The 19,580-nt window shown below is 36.6% G+C and overlaps 1 protein-coding gene across 1 annotated transcript in view; it reads left to right on the top strand.

Annotated features, from left to right (window-relative positions):
* The window catches only part of LOC131047852 (probable prolyl 4-hydroxylase 4), an 80,657-nt gene that overhangs the window by 36,654 nt on the left and 24,423 nt on the right, over positions 1-19,580 (top strand). The window contains exon 4 of the mRNA XM_057981639.2: positions 5,545-5,602. Coding sequence (XP_057837622.2) covers positions 5,545-5,602 — 58 coding nt within the window. The remainder of the gene's footprint in view (positions 1-5,544; positions 5,603-19,580) is intronic.

Genomic DNA, 19,580 nt, shown 5'->3' with positions numbered 1-19,580 from the left:
TGGCAATAAGACTTACAAAGCAAACACCATAACCCGTTAAGGTTAGAGAAATAATCCAAAATTCTAAAGGGAACCCTTCCACCTTTTGTTCACCAAGAGCCCAATCTGGGAGGGTGAGAGCATACAGTGTTCCGGGGATCGTTAGCACCATAAATCAAACTGAAATTACAATGCACGGGCGGCAAGCCAACCCCTTCTGCTTATCCAGCAGGATAAAAAACTAAACTTCTTGGCAGTAAACCAGCCAAGGGAAACAATAGGAAATTAGAACTCAATCACTCTACCGCGTATTTCAGTGGGAGGACATTACATAAAGCTATCACTCTACTGCATATTTCAGTGGGAGGACAATACATAAAACTTATCACTCGACCACTTATTCAGTGGGAGGACTAAGTTACAAATACCAGAAAATAGGCGGCAAGCTTGCCTCTTCCACTTGTTCAGCGAGTATGCTTACAGTTCAGAATTGGTTGATAGTACTACTATTCAACCTTACAAAATATAGGAAAGATAGAATAGAAGAGAATACTAATCACAGAAGATATTATCACCAAACCAGCTCAACACCAACTTCCTAAAATCTGATATAAATAACAACAGGCTGGAAATGCATAACCAACAGCATTGAATCACACTAAAATGCTCATATCTCACTCAAAACACCTTCAAATCACCCCAATCACACCCAAACTGACACTAAGAACCAAGCAAATGAGAACAAACTGAAATAGAGCTTCTAAACATCCCAAAATACCAAGCACGCATCCCAATCCACTCCCAAAAACCCATGCCCAGGCTGAAAAGTACGATTTGCAATATAAAAACAGAGACTCCAAATTAAAGGCTGCAAACTTACAAAACACATTGCCTATAGCATAGAAGTTGTTTGAGCCAAAACCCAGAATGATAGGTCGTACAGGTAGGGAGGTAGGAACGAAACTTCGCTTCAACCACACAGGAACCAACAACACTGAAAATTACAGCATCAACCCAGCTTCCTCAAATCCTCACATGCAAACCACAAGAACACCACGAAATCCACACAATAGAGCCTCAGCTAGGAGTGATGTCTCACACTCGAAACTGGAATTGAAAAGTCTAGGAGGTTTTCACCCTCGAAGAAGCCTGGAATCAATCTGACAGCATAACATTATATTTTCTTTTGATGGTCAAATGAGAGGCCAAGCACCTGTATAAATAGGTTTCCAAGATTGAAATTCACATTCGAATGCCTCCAAATTCTCCCTCAAATTTGCATTTCATTTCCCCCATGGTGGACCCAAGAATGGCACCACATCCAAGTCAAAAACATGCCTAGGAAGAAGACCATGATTTTCGGCATGAAAGTATTCTTTGTCAAATAAAATAAAGTCCCCTCATTCACTTAGGCGTCCCTCCTTAACACAACATAATTCGCCTAGGCTGACTTAGGAAAAAATCATATTATGCACAATTCCCAATATCAATAATCAGTAATAAAATAATTAAATATTAAACCTTAGGATAAGGAAAAAATATTTAATTAAATAACTTATAACTCCAATACTGATTATCACAAAATCAAGGATGAAGCTGAGTAATGAATATCACTGAACTGTGCTGGATTGGGACCATATCCAAGACTGCCAAAAATAGAAATGCCCAAACTGCCACTTACTAAAAATAGTAAGTCATGAAATACTGCTCCGAAAATCATGATCTTCGCACCTAGATAAAGAGCTTGGAAAGCTCAGTAAGACTGCACCATCCCAATAGCCAAACCCTAACTTACTAAAAATAGTAAGTTCACATTTCACCAAAGAGTCAACTGCATGTTATGCCACATTGGAGTCCATGGAAAACCTAGAAGGAAACCACAAGCAGAACTGAAGAGTACCCTTCTGACTAACCCTGACAAGCTCGAGCAGAACTCCACAGAAGATGGAAACCCTAATTCTCCTTTCCACATAGCCTACGGGTCTCCGGAATAGGCCAATGGACCACTGAATGCATCATCACTAAGAAGGGGACATTACATCAAGCAATTTCATTCTATGTCTGCTAAACTATTTTGGAAATTTTATGGTTAACTTCATTAACTGTTAGAAGCATTGATCAATTCAATAAGTAGTATCTACTTGTTAGGAGCTGTCAATAGCTTATATTCCCAGCAAACACTAGCTTTAACTGGATTATCAAGCCTAGGAAAAATTTCTCTTTCAAAGAGCCTTGTTTGCTCCTCGTGTTAATGAGTTGAAAAAACCCCTAAACAGATTGATTGGGAGTTAACAGTCAGTCAGTCTTGACTAAACATAATTTGTATAGTTAGGAATGACAAGTTTAGTAGGTTTTAAGGAATTGATGGCTATATTAATGTTTATAAACATGTGAATTCCTTAATTTTGATCATTGAGAAACGTTTCATAACCATGTGAATTCTAGCTAATAGCTGAAGTTTATTTTTAATTCTTCAGATTTTTGCTGCTGATTTTGAGAGTTTGATCACCCAGTCATTTCTTAGTATTTGTGCTAATGCACTTTTCTGTCATAGATGATTAATCACAAGATTATGACTTTCTCATATACATATAATTAAGCCTCTAGAAACCAATTGTAATGAGCTGAATTAAAATGCATATAAGATTCAGCGTAATTATTAAACATAAGATAAGCTACTTAGGATATGGGTTGTTTTCGTAAGTATTTATTTTTCTGTGTTGGTCATGAGTTGATTATTTTTGAGTAGTGAAAAAAGTAATCTTGACTTGTTAGAGCAAATAAAATCTTCATAATTTTTTATGAAAAATAAATTGAATGAATGATTCAATAATCAGATAATTATATCAAACGATATACACACGTATATATAGAGATTACAAGACGATGTTCTATAAATAGAACTAGTCGTTAAAGTGAAATCATATAAGCTAAAAAGCTTAAAAAGATAGATATAGCTTAAAAGGCTAAATAATAAAAAGCTAACTTAACAAGCTAAATAAGTCGACCAAAAAGCTAAATAGCAAAATAAGTCAACAACTAAGATGACTGCTAAAAATAGAAGATGACCATTATAGAAGATATTAATATTATTTTAACACCCTCCCTAATGATCATCATACTCGATACCCTACATAAGACATTGCAGGTGTTATGATCACAAATGCAAAGAACATCTGCTACTACGAAGACCCTCCCAGGATTTGTAGAATGTAAATGACCAATAGTACCAAAAACCATCCAAGCTAATGTAGCCTTCACATGCGAATTAGAGATTTGGTACACACGAATTACTAAAGCCTGAAATCATGATTTTGAGGAAAAAATCAGGAAACCCTTTTGCAGAAGAGTACCAACTCCAAAATTGACTACAAGATACCACGGTTGCAGATGTTCGCCCTGGCAGGTGCGACCCAAACTAACTGCAACAAAGCACGATTTTGAAGAAAAAATCATCAAACCCTAAAATAGGAACCCTCGAAAAGAGAATTTACGATTTTGAGGAGAAAATCGAAAAACCAAGAAATCTGAGGGTTACAAATCATCGTTTTTGTAGAAAAAAACGGTAAAAGCTAGATAATTAAAATCTTACACGAATATAGCGGATTACTGATGAGATAATTTTTTAGGGAAAATTATAACCCTGCGAACAATTTTTGAGGAAAAAATCGTGAAAAACCTCCCATGATTTTTTGTGGAAAAAATCATAAAACAAACAGACAATTTTTCAGGAAAAAATCGTGAAAACCTTGGGAACCTATAAGACGAGGTCTGGCCTAAATCAATCTGATAAAAGTAACGATATTCAGATATCGTGAACATGCACTGTTTCCAGGTGTTGTGGCAACTGTTGAACTTTTGACTGTGTTCCAACATGATGTTGGTCAAAGATGCCATCACGGAAATTGAGGTTGAACGAGGTCAACCGAGTGAAAGCAAGAGACGAATTAATTTGATTTAAAAAAAAATCAAGATAGAAGCAGTTGTCAAAAAAACTGAAACCCTGGAGGAGAATTCTGGCACGAATTCCAGGGTGCAAATTTCGAGGTTTGGAAGAAACCCAAAAATTAAAATTTTCTGCAAACTAAAAACCTGAAATTTTTCCTGAAAATAATCAGAAAAAATAATAATTTGCAGAAAATAAAAAAATACCTCTGATTTTTTGTAAAATAACCAGAAAAATATTGACAATATTTTTTCAATGCAAAAAAAATAGGGGCATAAACCCTAGGTCGAATGTACAGCATAAATAGTGTCCAAAAGACACCAAAATTCTCGATGTCCACAAAATTAGCAGAAATCGTTGACTGTTTTTAAATTCCAAGGAAAATTCGATGGCACAAAATTCGAGGCATGGAAAAAGAGGCACCCAGAAAAATATGAGACCAACCCAGAAAAGCTCTCGAAAAACCCACCAAGAATCTGAAATCAGAGTGCAGATCCGATGGCTCAAAAATCGAGGCATGGAAAACGATGCACCCAGAAAAATATGACGACGACCCAGTTGAGGTCTCGAAAAACCCACCAAGAATGTGCAACTAGAATAAAATTTCGATTTGAATTGAAGGGTCAAAAACCTAGTCAAAAATTGTAGAAACCCTAAGAAATTTTTCAACCTGTAAAAAAAAATCCGCCCAGAAAGAGAAAAAGAACCTGCTCTATTTAATAAAAAAAAATAGTTTTAAAAAAATCTCTTCAATAAAAACTTTGAAAAATTTTAATAACAAAATCTTTCGAAATTTTTAATTTCCATGCTCCGATACCATGAAAAATAAATTGAATGAATGATTAAATAATTGGATAATTACATTGAATGATATACACACGTATATGTAGAGGTTACAAGACTATGTTCTATAAATAGAACTAGTCGTTAAAGTGAAATCATATAAGCTAAAAAGCTTAAAAAGATAAATATAGCTTAAAAGGCTAAATAATAAAAAGCAAACTTAACAAGCTAAATAAGTCGACTAAAAAGATAAATAGTTAAATAAGTCGACAACTAAGATGGCTGCTAAAAATAGAAGATGACCATTATAGAAGATATTAAATTTATTTTAGCATTTTATAACCATGTGAATTCTTTAATTTTGATCATTGAGAAAGGTTTCATAACCATGTGAATCCTAGCTAATAGCTGAAGTTTATTTTTACTCTTCAGATTTTTGCTGCTGATTTTGAGAGTTTGATCACCAGTCAATTCTAGTATTTGTGCTAATGGACTTCTATGTCATGGATGATTAATCACAAGATTATGACTTGCTCATACATATAATTAAGCCTCCAAAAATCAATTGTAATGAGCTGAATGAAAATGCATATAAGATTCAGTGTAATAAATTAAACATAAGATAAGCTACTTGGGATTATGGGTTGTTTTCATAAGTAGTTAGTTTTCTGTGTTGTTCATCAGTTGATTATTTTTGAGTAGTGAAAAAAGTATTCCTGACTGGTCAAAGCAAATAAAATCTTCATAATTCCAGTCTAATGTAGCAGGTGAATAGATACTATATCCTAAGCTAAAAATTGTTGAAAGTTAATTTTGTTTTTCAACTATGCATGTAGGATGCAATTATTACAAGGATTGAGGACAAAATAGCAGCTTGGACTTTCCTCCCAAAAGGTACGTTGAATGATAGGCATAGAAATACTCTGTATGTTTTATTGTTAGTGTTGTTTCTTTCTAGAGCTAAATGATAGGTTCTTGCACAGACTTATTGTTTTATCTCGTGGGATTTGTATCTATTTAGGCTTTATTGCCCACATGATTCATTCATCCAGAAAGCTATAGAATTTATGGATGTTCTGGAAGGATATAAATGGTACAGAGTTATGCTGCAGGAAATTGTTATGCTGTGTCATACAGAGACTAAGTGCATTCTTTTACGTGCTCCAACATGGAGGCTAAATGTTTTAAGTTTTCACAGTGTTTTTGTTTCTAATTGAATGTTTCCAACTTCTTTGTGTAAAGACTTTTTTCTCAAAAACCCGATTTCAGCTTCAATGAAGTGTGATGGTGGCTGAGAGAAAGAGAACCAAAGATATTCAATACATATAACAATTTTGATCATCCTTAATAGGGATGGCTCTCACATGTATTAAACATTTTTTAATTTTTTTTATCATTTTTAAATATCATTAGAAATTTATAAGTGCTGGCTTCAAGTATCATTTCTTCTTTCTTTTTTAAGCATCCTCAACATTAATATTTTTCACAAGCATGTAATGAAATGACTGTTTTTGGTTTTCCTAAGGTTCTTGAATATATGCTTTATCAAATAGTAATACAAAAGGGAATCTATTTAACTCTATTTTCACGTGGAAAACAAGAAGATCAATTCAAGTAATGGTCAAAGGATGCTGTGCTGATATATGTTAGGAGTTGATCCAAAGAAATTAATATTAAAAAAATATTCTTAATCAAATTGGTAGATCCAAGGTCACAGATGATCGTGCATTTCTCCCATGAAGGGAGTTGTAAAGTCATGTAATATGTATATTTCTTTATATGGATACTTGGGTTGTGTTGACGTGTATTTTGTACACTATCAAACACAGAATAAAATACCCAAGGGTACCTTATCCTCTCTTGAATAAAGTCTCCGAATGCTGAAGATATCGCGGAAAGGATCAATCGGGATGACTTCAAGGTTCTTGTATGTAGGGTCTCTACGTGTGGATAAGCTCTCTGTGGTATGATGTGATTTGTTGGAATCACAAGGGGACTTACATTTGATGATTGAACTTCTGATCTGCTTTGAATATTGCTAGAACATAGGCTCTCACTAGCTTTGATTTGAAAAAATGAAAAAAAGATGAGGGCGAAGAGAGGATCTAATCCTAATACTAAGAATGTAGGAGCAATGATTGATCTTTGATGAAACTCTAACTAGGTCTTGTTTTGACATCGCAGGACCATCTCCACAAGGCTAGTGCGATCTTCGAAGGGAAGCTTTATGATGTTCAAATCATCACTACAGGCATAGACACCATCAGGTTGATGCATATCAATGAAGAAGCGACAATTGAAGTTAAGCTTAAGCTGAATGATTCCAGTTGACTACACAAGGCAAGTCTGCAATCAACAAACTGCTAGTAGTATGGATATGCGAATTTCACCATCAATCAAGCACATTTCTTCCACTCACCTAATAACATGAAATCAAATATGAGAAGTATAAAGACCATGCAAATTGTCGAATCGACCCATAAATTTCACCATTTCTTCAATGAAGTTACAAGTCTTTTACAACAACATCTTGGCAACAATCTTTGCCTTCTCTCTCTACTCTACTCTAATTACTATCCTATCAACTAGCTAACTACTCTCTATTTGTCTTCTAACCGCTTTCCAACTCCTTCCTAACTCCCTTTACAAAATGAAATGCCAGGGCTTATATAGTGCCCTCAATACAATTCGATGGCTTAGATCGATTTGAGATCAATGGCCAAGATTTTACAATGAAAACCCTAATTAGGGTTTGTTACAACCATTACATAACATTTAATGCTTGACCAATGATAAAATTGTATTGCTTGGACACATGTCCTCTCTAGAAAAATCGACCAATGGATAGCCGGGGTAGGTACATCGGAGTTTGTGCCACCTTCCATGAGTTAGGTACATTGAATCTGGACATGCTGAGGTGGACCACACTGACTGGAGAAGTGATGACTAGGATGCCACCTCGTCTGACACTTGCAACTTGGTAAATATTCAACTTGATGTTGTTGAGAAGCTAGCTTTAATTAATTCTTCTGGAACTATCTGCTTCTTCAACGAACCCTTGCTCTGACTTCTTGTGTCCTTGATTTGTAGGATGATTGATGTACCTCGCCTTGGAATACTGGATTGGAGAAGTCGCCCTTGATGATGTTAGTCCAAAGAAGGTCGTCCTTGTCGATGCTAGGCTGGAGCGAAGAAGGTCGTCCTTGTCCTTGCTTGATCGTTCTTGATCTGGCTTGATTTTCCTTGAGGAGAGTCTTGCGACTTGTAAATCTTTCGAGCTCGGAGTCGCCATCTTGATACCTACACAACATTTCAAAATTAGTAATATATCTTGAAATCTAAAAATTAAACTTTAAAAGGAAGATTCAAGATTTTAATTAGGAAACCTTATGATAAATCTTTGAATTATCATTTCCTAATTAACTACGCAATACTTAGATTTTCCAAAACAAATGTCTAAAAAAAAATCAAACCTTGAATAAGGGTGTCAAGATGATTTTGCCATACCTCTTCTTGAGAATTAACTCTAAGAAATGATGTAAAAATAGATTTCGCTAGGCAAAGCATAGATCAAAGCCTTCTCTTGAACAACTTGCGCCCCCTTTAGCTAGCTTCTTCAAGATCTGGAAATTCGCCTTCAAATGTCTTCAAAAATCTGGAAATTATCCTCCAATCTAGCAAGATTTCGCACTTCTTTTTTTGCCTTTTCCAAATCGCACTTGAAACAATGAGTGAATGATTTGAATAATGAAAACACACCTCAAATATATAGAGCGCTCACCATTTTAATTTCCCATAGGCCGACTTTGAAAATAAGCCAAAAATAAATAAAAATTAAATAAAAGAAGAGGCCGACTTTATAAATAATATTAAAATAATACCCCAAGTGCTCTTTCTTTTGATTTTAAATTAATAATAATTAATTTCAAATGCCTTTATAATTAAAAAATTTCGATTTTAAGGCTCAAAATTAATTATTAAATGCCATGCGCCATCATTAAATGTCAATTTAATTTTAAAATATTTCAAGGTTTTATCGAATTTGCAATTTGAAGGATATTGGCGCCCAAGCATGGGAAAATAATAGATATCAACAAGATCGCTCTGGTCCCTTGGAGAGGGACAAGAGCGCCTATACCTTTTGGACCTCACACTTCTTGTTTTTTACGTCCAATACCTCATTTTTGATGTCCAAGATGGCATTTTTACTTAGAATTTCGAGTTCAATTTATTCGATCTTTGAAATGAGTGCACTTTAAAGCATTTTCACCCTGGTCCCTTGGTGAGGGATAGGAGCGATTTCATCTTTTGTCCTTGGTCTTTGTCCTTTAGATCGCCAAATCAAGTTTGGAGGTAAGCAATGACCTTCGTTCATCTCTTCTATGTATGTTCAACCCGCTTCTTCAAGGCAAAAACGTGCTTTCCCAAGATTTTCGCCCTGGTCCTTGAGTGAAGGACAGGAGCGCCCTTTGCCAATTGTCATCAAAATTCGTGGTCCTTGTAACTCCTTTCCACCTCGAGGCATTTTAAACATCATTTCAAATTCGCGCCTTGGCTTAGATTTGTCCAAACTTGGCGAGAAGGACTGGATATTAAGTTTTTCGCCCTGGTCCCTTGGAGAGGGACAGGAGCGCTTTGCCTTGGTCCCTTGGAGAGGGACAGGAGCGCTTTGCCTTGGTCCCTTGGAGAGGGACAGGAGCGCTTTTCGCTCTGGATCCTCAGTGAAGGACAGGAGCGAAATTTGACTTTTTGAACTCTCTATCAGGATAATATTTATGGAATATAACATTTAAGTATAAGTGATATTCCATATATACTTTCAGGATGTTTGAGAGTGGTTTCAGACCTTCAGGAGTTATATTGCAAAATCTAGTTTTTTGAGGTTTTTCAGTTTCCAGACTTAGTCAAATTTCAGGATCAAGACATTCCAGACTTAGCCAAATTTCAGGATCAGGACCTCACTCAAGCCGGACTTGCTTATCCATGTGATCCCCCGGGCGACACTCAAAATGCAAAGGCTAACTGACAAAACCCTAAAAAACCTAAAAAGACAGACCCTAAAAAGCAAAAAAAGCAGGGGTCCCCATTTGCAATGGGGCGATGTGTGAAAATGTCACAACAGGTTGCCACTTAATCTTTTGTTCATCCTTCATCTATCATATGCATTTGCAAATCTTACATATTGCTTAAATCATTTAGGAAAAAATTGGCACTTAGAGAGCATCCAAATAACTTCAAGCATTGTATTTGCATGGAAAGTAGTCTTCCATGTGGATGTGCTCCCCTCTTAAATCTGTTGATCCTTCTTTAATTTTTTTTCCATGATCAGCTTCCTCTCACATTCTTGCAACTTCAATTTTTCTTCTTTCTTTGGCTTGTGCTTTTGTCACAATTTTTGATTCCTCAATCTTCTTTTCTGGATCTTTATCTGACTTAACTAATCTTCATCTAATCTCACCACTTCTTTGCTCCAACACCTATGACTTAGCTCCTTGGGTTTTTTGCATACGAAACAAAGTTCCTTTCTTCAAAGTTCATTTTTGGGATCATCCTCCTTTGTGACAAGGGGATTTTTCTCCTTCAGGACATTTTCTTTGTTTCTAACTCCTTGGTAACTTCTGACTTCCCCTCTTTCTTTCCTAACTTATGTAGTTATATAGGATTTTTTTATTAGGATTCCTGACTTCAAGTAACTTAAAGAAACCATTGAAGGAAACTTGGTCTTTGAATTCATCTAGCAATTTTTGATACCGATAAAAAAATGTTGTGGCTTCTTGAACAAGATCTTTATCATCATCTTTTATAAGGACCTTGGCTGAAAAAAGTTGGGAGTGGAACCAATAAGAGATGATTATTTGCTGGCGATCTTTTTTCTTCTACTCTTTTGTCACTTTGATTCATTGGAACAATGAAATGATTCATTTCTTTGTTCATATTCTGCAAAGTTTGTAGCATTTCTGACATGGGTTCTACAGTTCCTTGTACAAGATTTTCCTTCATAAAATTTGAACAACTAGAATAGTATTTAATTTTTTTCAGATTTGCTTCTGAAAAACTCTAATAAGATATATTCTAAAATCTCTTGGAACATAGATATCAAATATAAAATTCAGAAAGTCACTGAATAACTGCTGAATGCTAAATTGGAAATTTGGAAAATCCACAAACCAACTAAAATTCGGAAATTTTTAAGCCTCAGCACAACTTCTGAAGCCTTCAATATACTCCTGAAATAATCTTTTCGCATATATGCAATCCCTTGATGGAATTTTTTCTAATGGATGTGAGGGTTTTTGTCCCCAAATCCACTCCACAAACCAAGAGGGTTTTTGTCCTTCTATTTCAATTCCAAGAGGATTTTCATCCTTCAGCCAAACGATGAAGACCAATTACTCAATCTTCGAGAAAGGGGTTTTGGTAACAATACAAGCGATGATTCTCTTCTATGCCCAATCCTGTTTTTTAGACTCATTGGGGGAAAATAATTGAATATTTTCTTTTTCCATTTTCCCTTAAAAACTTATTTGAGAAGTGTCTAGAAAGGCATGTTAATAAAACATCACTTTTGATTCCTGTTGCCTAGTGAGACACTAATACGTGCACTTTATAATATTACATTGGACCTTTTTAAAATAATAAGTTGCCTTTTTCAAACAAAATAAAGTTATTTGGACAGCTTAAAATATTATTTTAATTATTTCCTTAGCTTACTTGAAAAAGTGGACATGACAACCCTCAACACACATAATGAGACATTTCATTAAACGGTTATAGGTGAGATAGGCATGATAAATATCATTGACTGACTAACAAATTCTGCATCACAATATAATGCTGAATACAATTTGATGAATAGCAACACCAACAATATGTAGGCATCAAAATTACCATTTGAAATCTAAGTGCAAAATAACACTTATTAATACCAATTTACAAAGCTATTGCATGAACATAAATAAAACGCTAACTACTACTATAAGAATAATTGACTGCATGAAATGCAATTTTTGTTACAAAATGCTATCTTTTAATACTAATACTAAAACCATGCAACCTCTAGTTCAGTTGTAGATTGAATTTATTATAGATAATTACTTAATGTTCACATCTCTAGCAAAAGATCTAAAAATAGTTGACTCTAGTTTATAAATAGCAAATTCTAAAATAGTGGAAATCTAAAAATATCATTGTTTCCTTTTGCTAAAAATAAATAACGTAGGCAATTTGGAATTAACCAATTACTTGTATGATACACATCGGTTGTATGACCTGATTCACTTATATCAGATCTGCTTGATCCAGGCTTATTGAATTCCTTTCTCTTTTCTTCGATATCCTTCTTGCAAATCAGATCTATCTTATCTTCCAGATCAGACTATCATTCTTTATCCGAATCAGATCTCAGAATCTCTTATTTTCTTATTTCATTTGTTGATCTGCTATTTCTTCTTTAATTTAATCAGTTCTGATCCCCTAGCTGTTCGATCTCTACATATAGACTTACCTATTCGATTTCTTCTTTTCTTTCTAATTTTCTACTTTCTCCATGTATGTTCCTATCCTTCCTTCTTTCCACAATGAAGTGCTTCCCCTTTTTTATATCTTCATTTTTAGTGGGGGGAAAGTCACATTCTTTCACTAAAATCTTACCATTCTCAAGCAATACATCCCCTCACAAATGGATTGCTGCTGTTGGTGTTAGATATAATTTAATCTTTTATTATTCTCTTTACTTTTTCTGATTTATTATCCAAATTCCCAAACTTGATCCTCCCCCAAATGATTTGTTCTTTCCTCTTATATCCTTACATTTGAGGGAGACACAACTCTTCATGGCATGCGTCTTGACCTTTCATTAAAGTTAATTAACTTGTGATTATATTATATAATATTTTATTATTATTACTTTTTTATATTTTAATTTTATTATTAAATCCTATTTCAGAAAGGGGATATTACAGTCCACCCCCAAAATTGCTTGTCCTCAAGCAATGTCGGTTTTAATCTTATCAACTGAATTCTTTGCCAATGTGAAGTATCTTAAATCAACGTTAGTGTTGGTGGTGTAATTAGCTTCTGCTGCACAACTCTGATGTTACCCTAGTTGCAATTTTGAGCTAAGACTCGTAACAACAATATCTAGAGTTGGCAAGGTTTTTAAGTTTCTCTCATCCTTGTTTCTCATCACTTCAATTAGGTTGCCCCAATGTTTGTATCATATCATAGATATCTCTTGATGTTACAGAAAGTATATATTAAGATGAGGATTAGAAGCATGACACACATTTATGACCTTAAATGCAATGTTCTTTTCTAAATAAATTCATATTTCTTTGGGAATTGTTAAGCATAATGTAATCATAGACACACATGGAGTAGACATGTTGGAAACACATTAGGAATGAACCAAACATAGAGCATACACATAAAAACATGAAGTATACACATGAATATATGCAAACATGGAGCATACACATAAAAATTAAAAACACAAATCGATAGATTCCTTCTCTTTGACTAGAATGCATCCATAGATTTACCCTAGTAATCCAACACATTAGGATTTGGATGAGGAAGCATGATAGGTCCACCCGAAGCCATCCCAACACTATGCCTAAGAGAGGATACTCCCCTTCTTGGAAAAACACGAAGTATACACATGAATATATGTAGACATGGAGCATACACATAAAAATTAAAAACACGAATTGATAGATTCCTTCTCTTTGACTAGAATGCATTCATAGATTTACCCTAGTACTCCAACACATTAGGATTTGGATGAGGACGCATGATAGGCCCGCTTGAAGCCATCCCAACACTAAGCCCAAGAGCGGATACTCACCTTCTTGGCCCTAGTGGCAAGCACATTGAACATCCACTCGGAGTGGTCTACATACCGGGGTGCTTGTATTTGCTTTCCCTATTCATGCATCATTTTCTTAAGTCAATAGTCAATCATTGTAGGTTTGGGCGAGGAGATCGCAATAGGGGCCTACCCCTTCTTATTGTTCCCATGAGCCAAGAAGGGGGCCTAACCTCGCCTTGCTACTCATAAGCCACTTCGAGGGCCTAACCCCATCTTGTTGTTCCTAAGCCATTTAGAGCTCGAAAGTGGTCCTTACCCCATCTCATTGCTCATAAAGCCATTTAGAGTCAGAAAGTGGGCCTGACCCCATCTTGTTGCTCATAGGCCATTTTGAGCCAGAAAGTGGGCCTAACCCAATCTTGCTGCTCATAATCTATTTTGAGCCAAAAAGTGGGCCTAACCCCAATCTTGCTGATCATAATCTATTTTGAGCCAAAAAGTTGGCCTAACCCCAATCTTGCTGCTCATAATCTATTTTGAGCTAGAAAGTGGGCCTAACCCCATCATTTTGCCCATAATCCATTTTGAGCTAGAAAGTGGGCCTAACTCCATCCTTCTGCCCATAACCAATTTTGAGTTAGAAAGTGGGCCTAACCCCATCCTTCTGCCCATAATCCATTTTGAGCCCACTTTTGAGCCAAAAAGTGGGCCTAACCCCATCTTTTCGGCTCCCATATGCTCCAAACATTTGCTTAATATGTCTGTTTGCCTCCTCCACAAAGCTCCACTTGTTTATTTTCCTTTCGTCTTTTGATTGGATGCTTTTAAAATCTTCATCATCGTGTCTTGTTTTGTCACTTGGAATTCCTTTTGTGTCTTCATCTGGCATTGCCTCTATATTAAGTATTTGGCTTCCACATACGTGTCCTGGCATCCATTCTTCCTTGCATTTGAAGCATAAGCCTTTTTCTTCTGGGTCTTCTCGTCATCTTTTAAGTCTTTCTTGATTACAATAGTGTCCACGTTCCCATTTTCCCTTACATTGGAAACATAGTCCTTTGTTTATGAGCTCCTTTCTTTCATTGAAAGATAGAGGGTACTAAGGTTGATTCCTTGTATGGTATTTGTCCTTTGTATTTGTGATGTTTAGCTTTAGTGCCTTTTGGATTGCATCCTCAAGAAATTTAGTATCAAGGATGCTTACTAAGCCTTGTATAGAGTCTTTAATCCTTCGACAAATAGGTAAGATAGTCTACTTTGAGATACTTCTAGTACCTGTTGATGTGGGAAAAGTACATGCTAATCCTTTGTCAACACAGAATAGAATGTTAAGTATCCTATCCTCTCTTGAATAAGGAAATCCCTAATGCTGTTCGGATTGATCAAAGGGGATAACCTCAAGGTTCCAACTGTCAGGTCTTGACGGCTTAGGATAACTCAATGGTTGATGTATTTTGCTGGTAAACATGAGGGGGCTTACGAATGCAACAAGCTGGCCTGCATCTGTTGATGCCTTTGAATCTCAAGCTAGGAAAAAGAAAAGCAAAAGAGATAGGATTTAGGAGGCCTAAGGACAATGATATTAATGATTGATGTTGTGGGTAGACAGATTTCCAACAAACTAATCCCTACTTAGCTAGAGATATACTCACAACTCCACAGGGATAGTGCAAGCTCCAAGGGATAAAAGGATATTTAGACTATGGATATCCATTCAGGCACCCAATTTTGGCGCAACCTGAGACCAACACCCACAGTTGAACTAGGCACAGTTTTGGGTTTAGACTAACCATACACAAAGACCTACAATCAGCAAGCCCTCAATGGTATGAACCTGAAATCACATCAAATACCCTCACATTTCACCATTAAAATCACAAAACTCTAACTAATCAAATGAAGAGAAACCATGTTTACTTTATTTGTTTCGACTTGCTAGCACTTAGGGTTTATTTCGGTATTTCTGACATATACAAAATCATGTAGGTAGGTGACTAAAAAAATGCCTTGGTTTTAAAGAAACATGCGAGCTTTACTTTTATTTGCTTTGAACTAGCAAAAGCGCTTTGCTCCTCGGTATTTTTTTCAGCCATTTAGATGCTTGAATTGAAATCGTGGTTTTGGCAAGACATAAGACCATAAGAAAAAATGCCGAACTTTATTATCGTGTTTAGATTTTTTGAACGCCTATCATCTTTGGCATAATCTTCAGGCTCAAAGGGACAATTTCATTTTTTTTAAACAAAAGTTCGAACTTTGCTATTTGCTTTACCATGCCACCCTAAAATACATTTTGGGATTCTTATCGAGGTCATTTTCAGCCATGATAGGAAGGACACGGGATCATTTCGGCCACTGGAGATGAAAAAGTTTGAACTTTATAGTTTCCTTTGCCCTAGATGTTTGACTTTTCGCATTTGTTTCAGTATTTTGGGCAGATTTAGCAGGGTTATATTGATTTCAGAGGGTTTAAGATTTGTGATTTCTATCTCATTTTTGAGCTTATCCTTCTGTATTTTCCACGACATCTGGAGGAGTTTAGGGCAAAAACAATTTATCTGAATAGACTCGAATTTATTTTCGTTTGTGCTCTGAGCATTGGCTTCTTCTCATCACGTTAGCATTTTTTATTACCATTTCAAGGGCTTTGCCAGGCTAAGTAGGAGATCGGAAAGCACAAAAAAGAAAGAATGACTTCGAACAAAGCCCCTTCTTTTTCTACGCAAAGCATGCTAGAGGCAGGGGGTTCCCATCAAGGATGGGGATGGGTGTGCGATGCACAACAGTACCATAACGGAAAGTTTTTGGAATTTAGTGACATACTCCTCTACGATTCCTTGTTGCCTTAGTTGTGTCACTTCCCTAAAGTACCATTCAGGGTGTTTTTGGTCAAACCTTTGGATGAGTTTTTGGGTGAACTCGTCATAGGTTGTAATGTGTTGGTGGCCCTAGGTAATAAGGCCATGATGCCACCAACCCTGTGTTGTTCCTTCCAAGTGGAGTATAGAAAATCTTATAGCATTCTCTTTTGTTATGGGGCTAAGTGCGAGGTAGGTGTCCAACTTTTGGACCCATGAACATGACGTAGACTTCCCAGATCCATCAGATTTGGAGAGGGTCATTTTACTAACTCTTGTTGACGGGTGCTTTGACACACTCCCCAATAGTTAGGTAGGATATGAGGACGTATACCACCTCTCCTGAAAAAAAGTCAATCTTAAAGACTAATAACTCCAAGGTCTTTGTAGTCGGGTCACAATGGTGTTGGACAGCTCGATGGCTGATGTAACTGTACTTGTCAAGGGGCTCACTGGTTGGAACAAAATGAACAAAATCCTTTTTTTGTATTTTTTAATTTTAACTTCAATAAAGAAACATCAAGAGGCTATAACAAAACCAATACTTAACAACTGTAACAAGAGGCTATAACAAAACCAATACTTAACAACTGAGCGAATTACGAAGTTGGTGTATCACAGAGGAGTATTATCAATAACATCCAATCAACATTCAAATAACGTTTCAGCAAATATGCAAAGTCAGTCAACTCACATATAAAAGGAATTGGATATCAAAAGATCATAAAATTGCTCTACTATTTCATCCTCATATACCATTGACATGCATAATATGATTCATTAAATAATAGAACTGAAAGGACAAGCTGCTGATTAGAATGAGAGAAGATACCAAAATACGGAGAACATCAACTACGAAAACATGTATTGTGGATCAGGCAATCCACAAGCTGCTTTGTATTAATCTTCAAAGAAATGTATAACAAAATAGATCTGAGAAAGAAATTGCAGAAAAAGTATAAATTCTCTAGTTAAATGGCCTTGAATCCTCAATTCGTGGACCCCCTAAATGGCCCAAACTTTACAATTTATAGTGTTTCATCCCTACACCCTAGGAATAAATCTTGCCTAAGATTCAGCTACAAGATGGTGGGAGTTGTAGTCGACATGCAAGTCGCTGCCTATGAACTCCACTTAATTGTTACTAAATTGGTGCTTGTAGTTCATGTTCTTGATGGTGCATCAGCATCGGGACCTTTGAATCATGCAATGGTGGTGTGGAAGAAAGGCAAGTGTAACATGAAGTGTCTGTTGATGCTACAGTGATTCATGGCGGTGACATTGCTTTGACATGCATTATGTGACTAACTACCTGTTTGTCTTCTATTCTTCTTGTAGTTTTGGTAGTTGTTGATGAAGCAATCTATGGAAGCACCCGATGGGTCCGATATGTATTCAATTCGGAATTTGGCAACCCTAATTGCTTCCTTCACTTCACCTACCTTGTCAACCAAGCTATCAATTAGCTGAGTTGTTTGGTAAGACTAGAGGATCAAGTACATGTATCTATCCATGACTGCGACACCGAACTCAATGGTTGAGGAGAATTATTCAGTAGTATACACTTCCCATTGTTTTAGGACCATCTCATACTTGAGTGCTTTGGATTCCATTAGGTTTGTACCATATTTGCCCAGCAACTCCACTACGTAATATTCATAACACTCCAAGAGTTATGTGAAAGGCGGATGTTCTTTCAGTACTTTTGATCTGCATTGATCTATCATGTCTACCTTCAATTCTAGGATGTCAACATATTTCCGTAGGTTGCTGATATCCTCACCCCCTAACAAGTCCTCTCTTTTTATTACATCCTCGCCTAACCTTTCAATCTTCTTCAATAATTTGATGGCCTTTGAGAATCCATCAGATTCGGTCTTCCACTGTTTAGTACGAAGGATGAGACCATTCTCAAGAAGGTGGGCGTCTTCATATATTTCCATAGTGTCTTGGAGGAACATCCTCACTTTATTGAGCTGGTCCCCGGTCCAAGTCTTGAGAGTCGACACAACCGTCTTCATCTCATATAGTGCTTTTACTTCTCCCTGTGGTAATGATGAAGTGGAAGGCAACGCATCCTCGGACCTTGAGTCCAATGGTTTTGACATCTCGATGAGAAGTTGCCTGTATTGTTGCAATTGTGCCTTAATCTCTCTTCGACTTATGCTCCTTTTCTATTCTTGTTTTAATGGTGGACGTAACAGCATCTAGAGAGGCTATTCCTCCCCATTTGGTTTGTTTACCCATATTTACCTGTGATATCTAGTACTTGGGGGTGACCTGTTCACCTTCTTATTGTTCTTGTGTAGGAGTTGCAATAGTGGCTATAATATCTCCTGAATCACTCCTTGAGAGATGAGTAAGAGTTTTGGCTCTTTTGGCTTGCCTTGGTGATTCGGTTACAACATCTTGCAGGGTGATGCTTGGGAGGATAGTTTTCTTCTTCTGAAAATTGACGGTCAACCATTGTGGCATGCTATCATCTTCATCTCCACCTTGGGTTGTCACTTTAGCAGTTACCATATGCAATTCCACATGTTGCTCCTACCCTTCATCTTCTTGTTGTTCTTCATTTATTGGCTGCTCATGTGATTGCAGTTGTGAAGGATTTTCATGGTGTGGAGGCGGTTGAGAGACCCGTTGGGCAAGGTTTGCTGAAAGCACTTGCTCATGGGTCAGTTGTTGTTGCTTGGCAAACTCTTCTAGTTTCTCGCCAAGCTCTTGTTCAAAGGTCTCCTTTTCAGTTTCCTTGTGTTCCTTCTGCTTATTTCCCTCCAACTCTTTGAGCAACAATTCTTGGTCTTCGAGGGTTAGAACCAGACATTCATCTTGCTCTTCATGTTCCTCCTCCTCCATAGGTTCTATCTGTTGTAAAAGTGTTTCTTGTTGAACCTGTTGGGTGGCGAACTGCCTTTGCATTCTCTCTCCTCTCTTCTTTCGCGCAATCATTGAAATAGGTTCATCATCTTCGTCCGAATCAAATTCAATATTATGGACAGTTACCTGCTCATGAGATGGTATGGAAGCTGGTGTAGGTGTCTGAGTGGCAGGTATCTAAGTGGCAAGAGGAGCCGAGTGTTCCTCATCTTGCGCTTGTGTTGCACCTTCTCCTGAGATGATTCCAATAGTAGGTACCACGAGATGAATGGAGGTTTGTGGCACTACTTGCAACCTAGTTGTGATCCCGTGCTCAGCTGTCGTCTTG

Source organism: Cryptomeria japonica, chromosome 3 (genome assembly GCF_030272615.1).
Source record: "Cryptomeria japonica chromosome 3, Sugi_1.0, whole genome shotgun sequence".
Lineage (NCBI taxonomy): Eukaryota > Viridiplantae > Streptophyta > Pinopsida > Cupressales > Cupressaceae > Cryptomeria > Cryptomeria japonica.
Note: the sequence above shows the minus strand (reverse complement) of the source record. Positions and strands in the feature narration are given on the sequence as shown.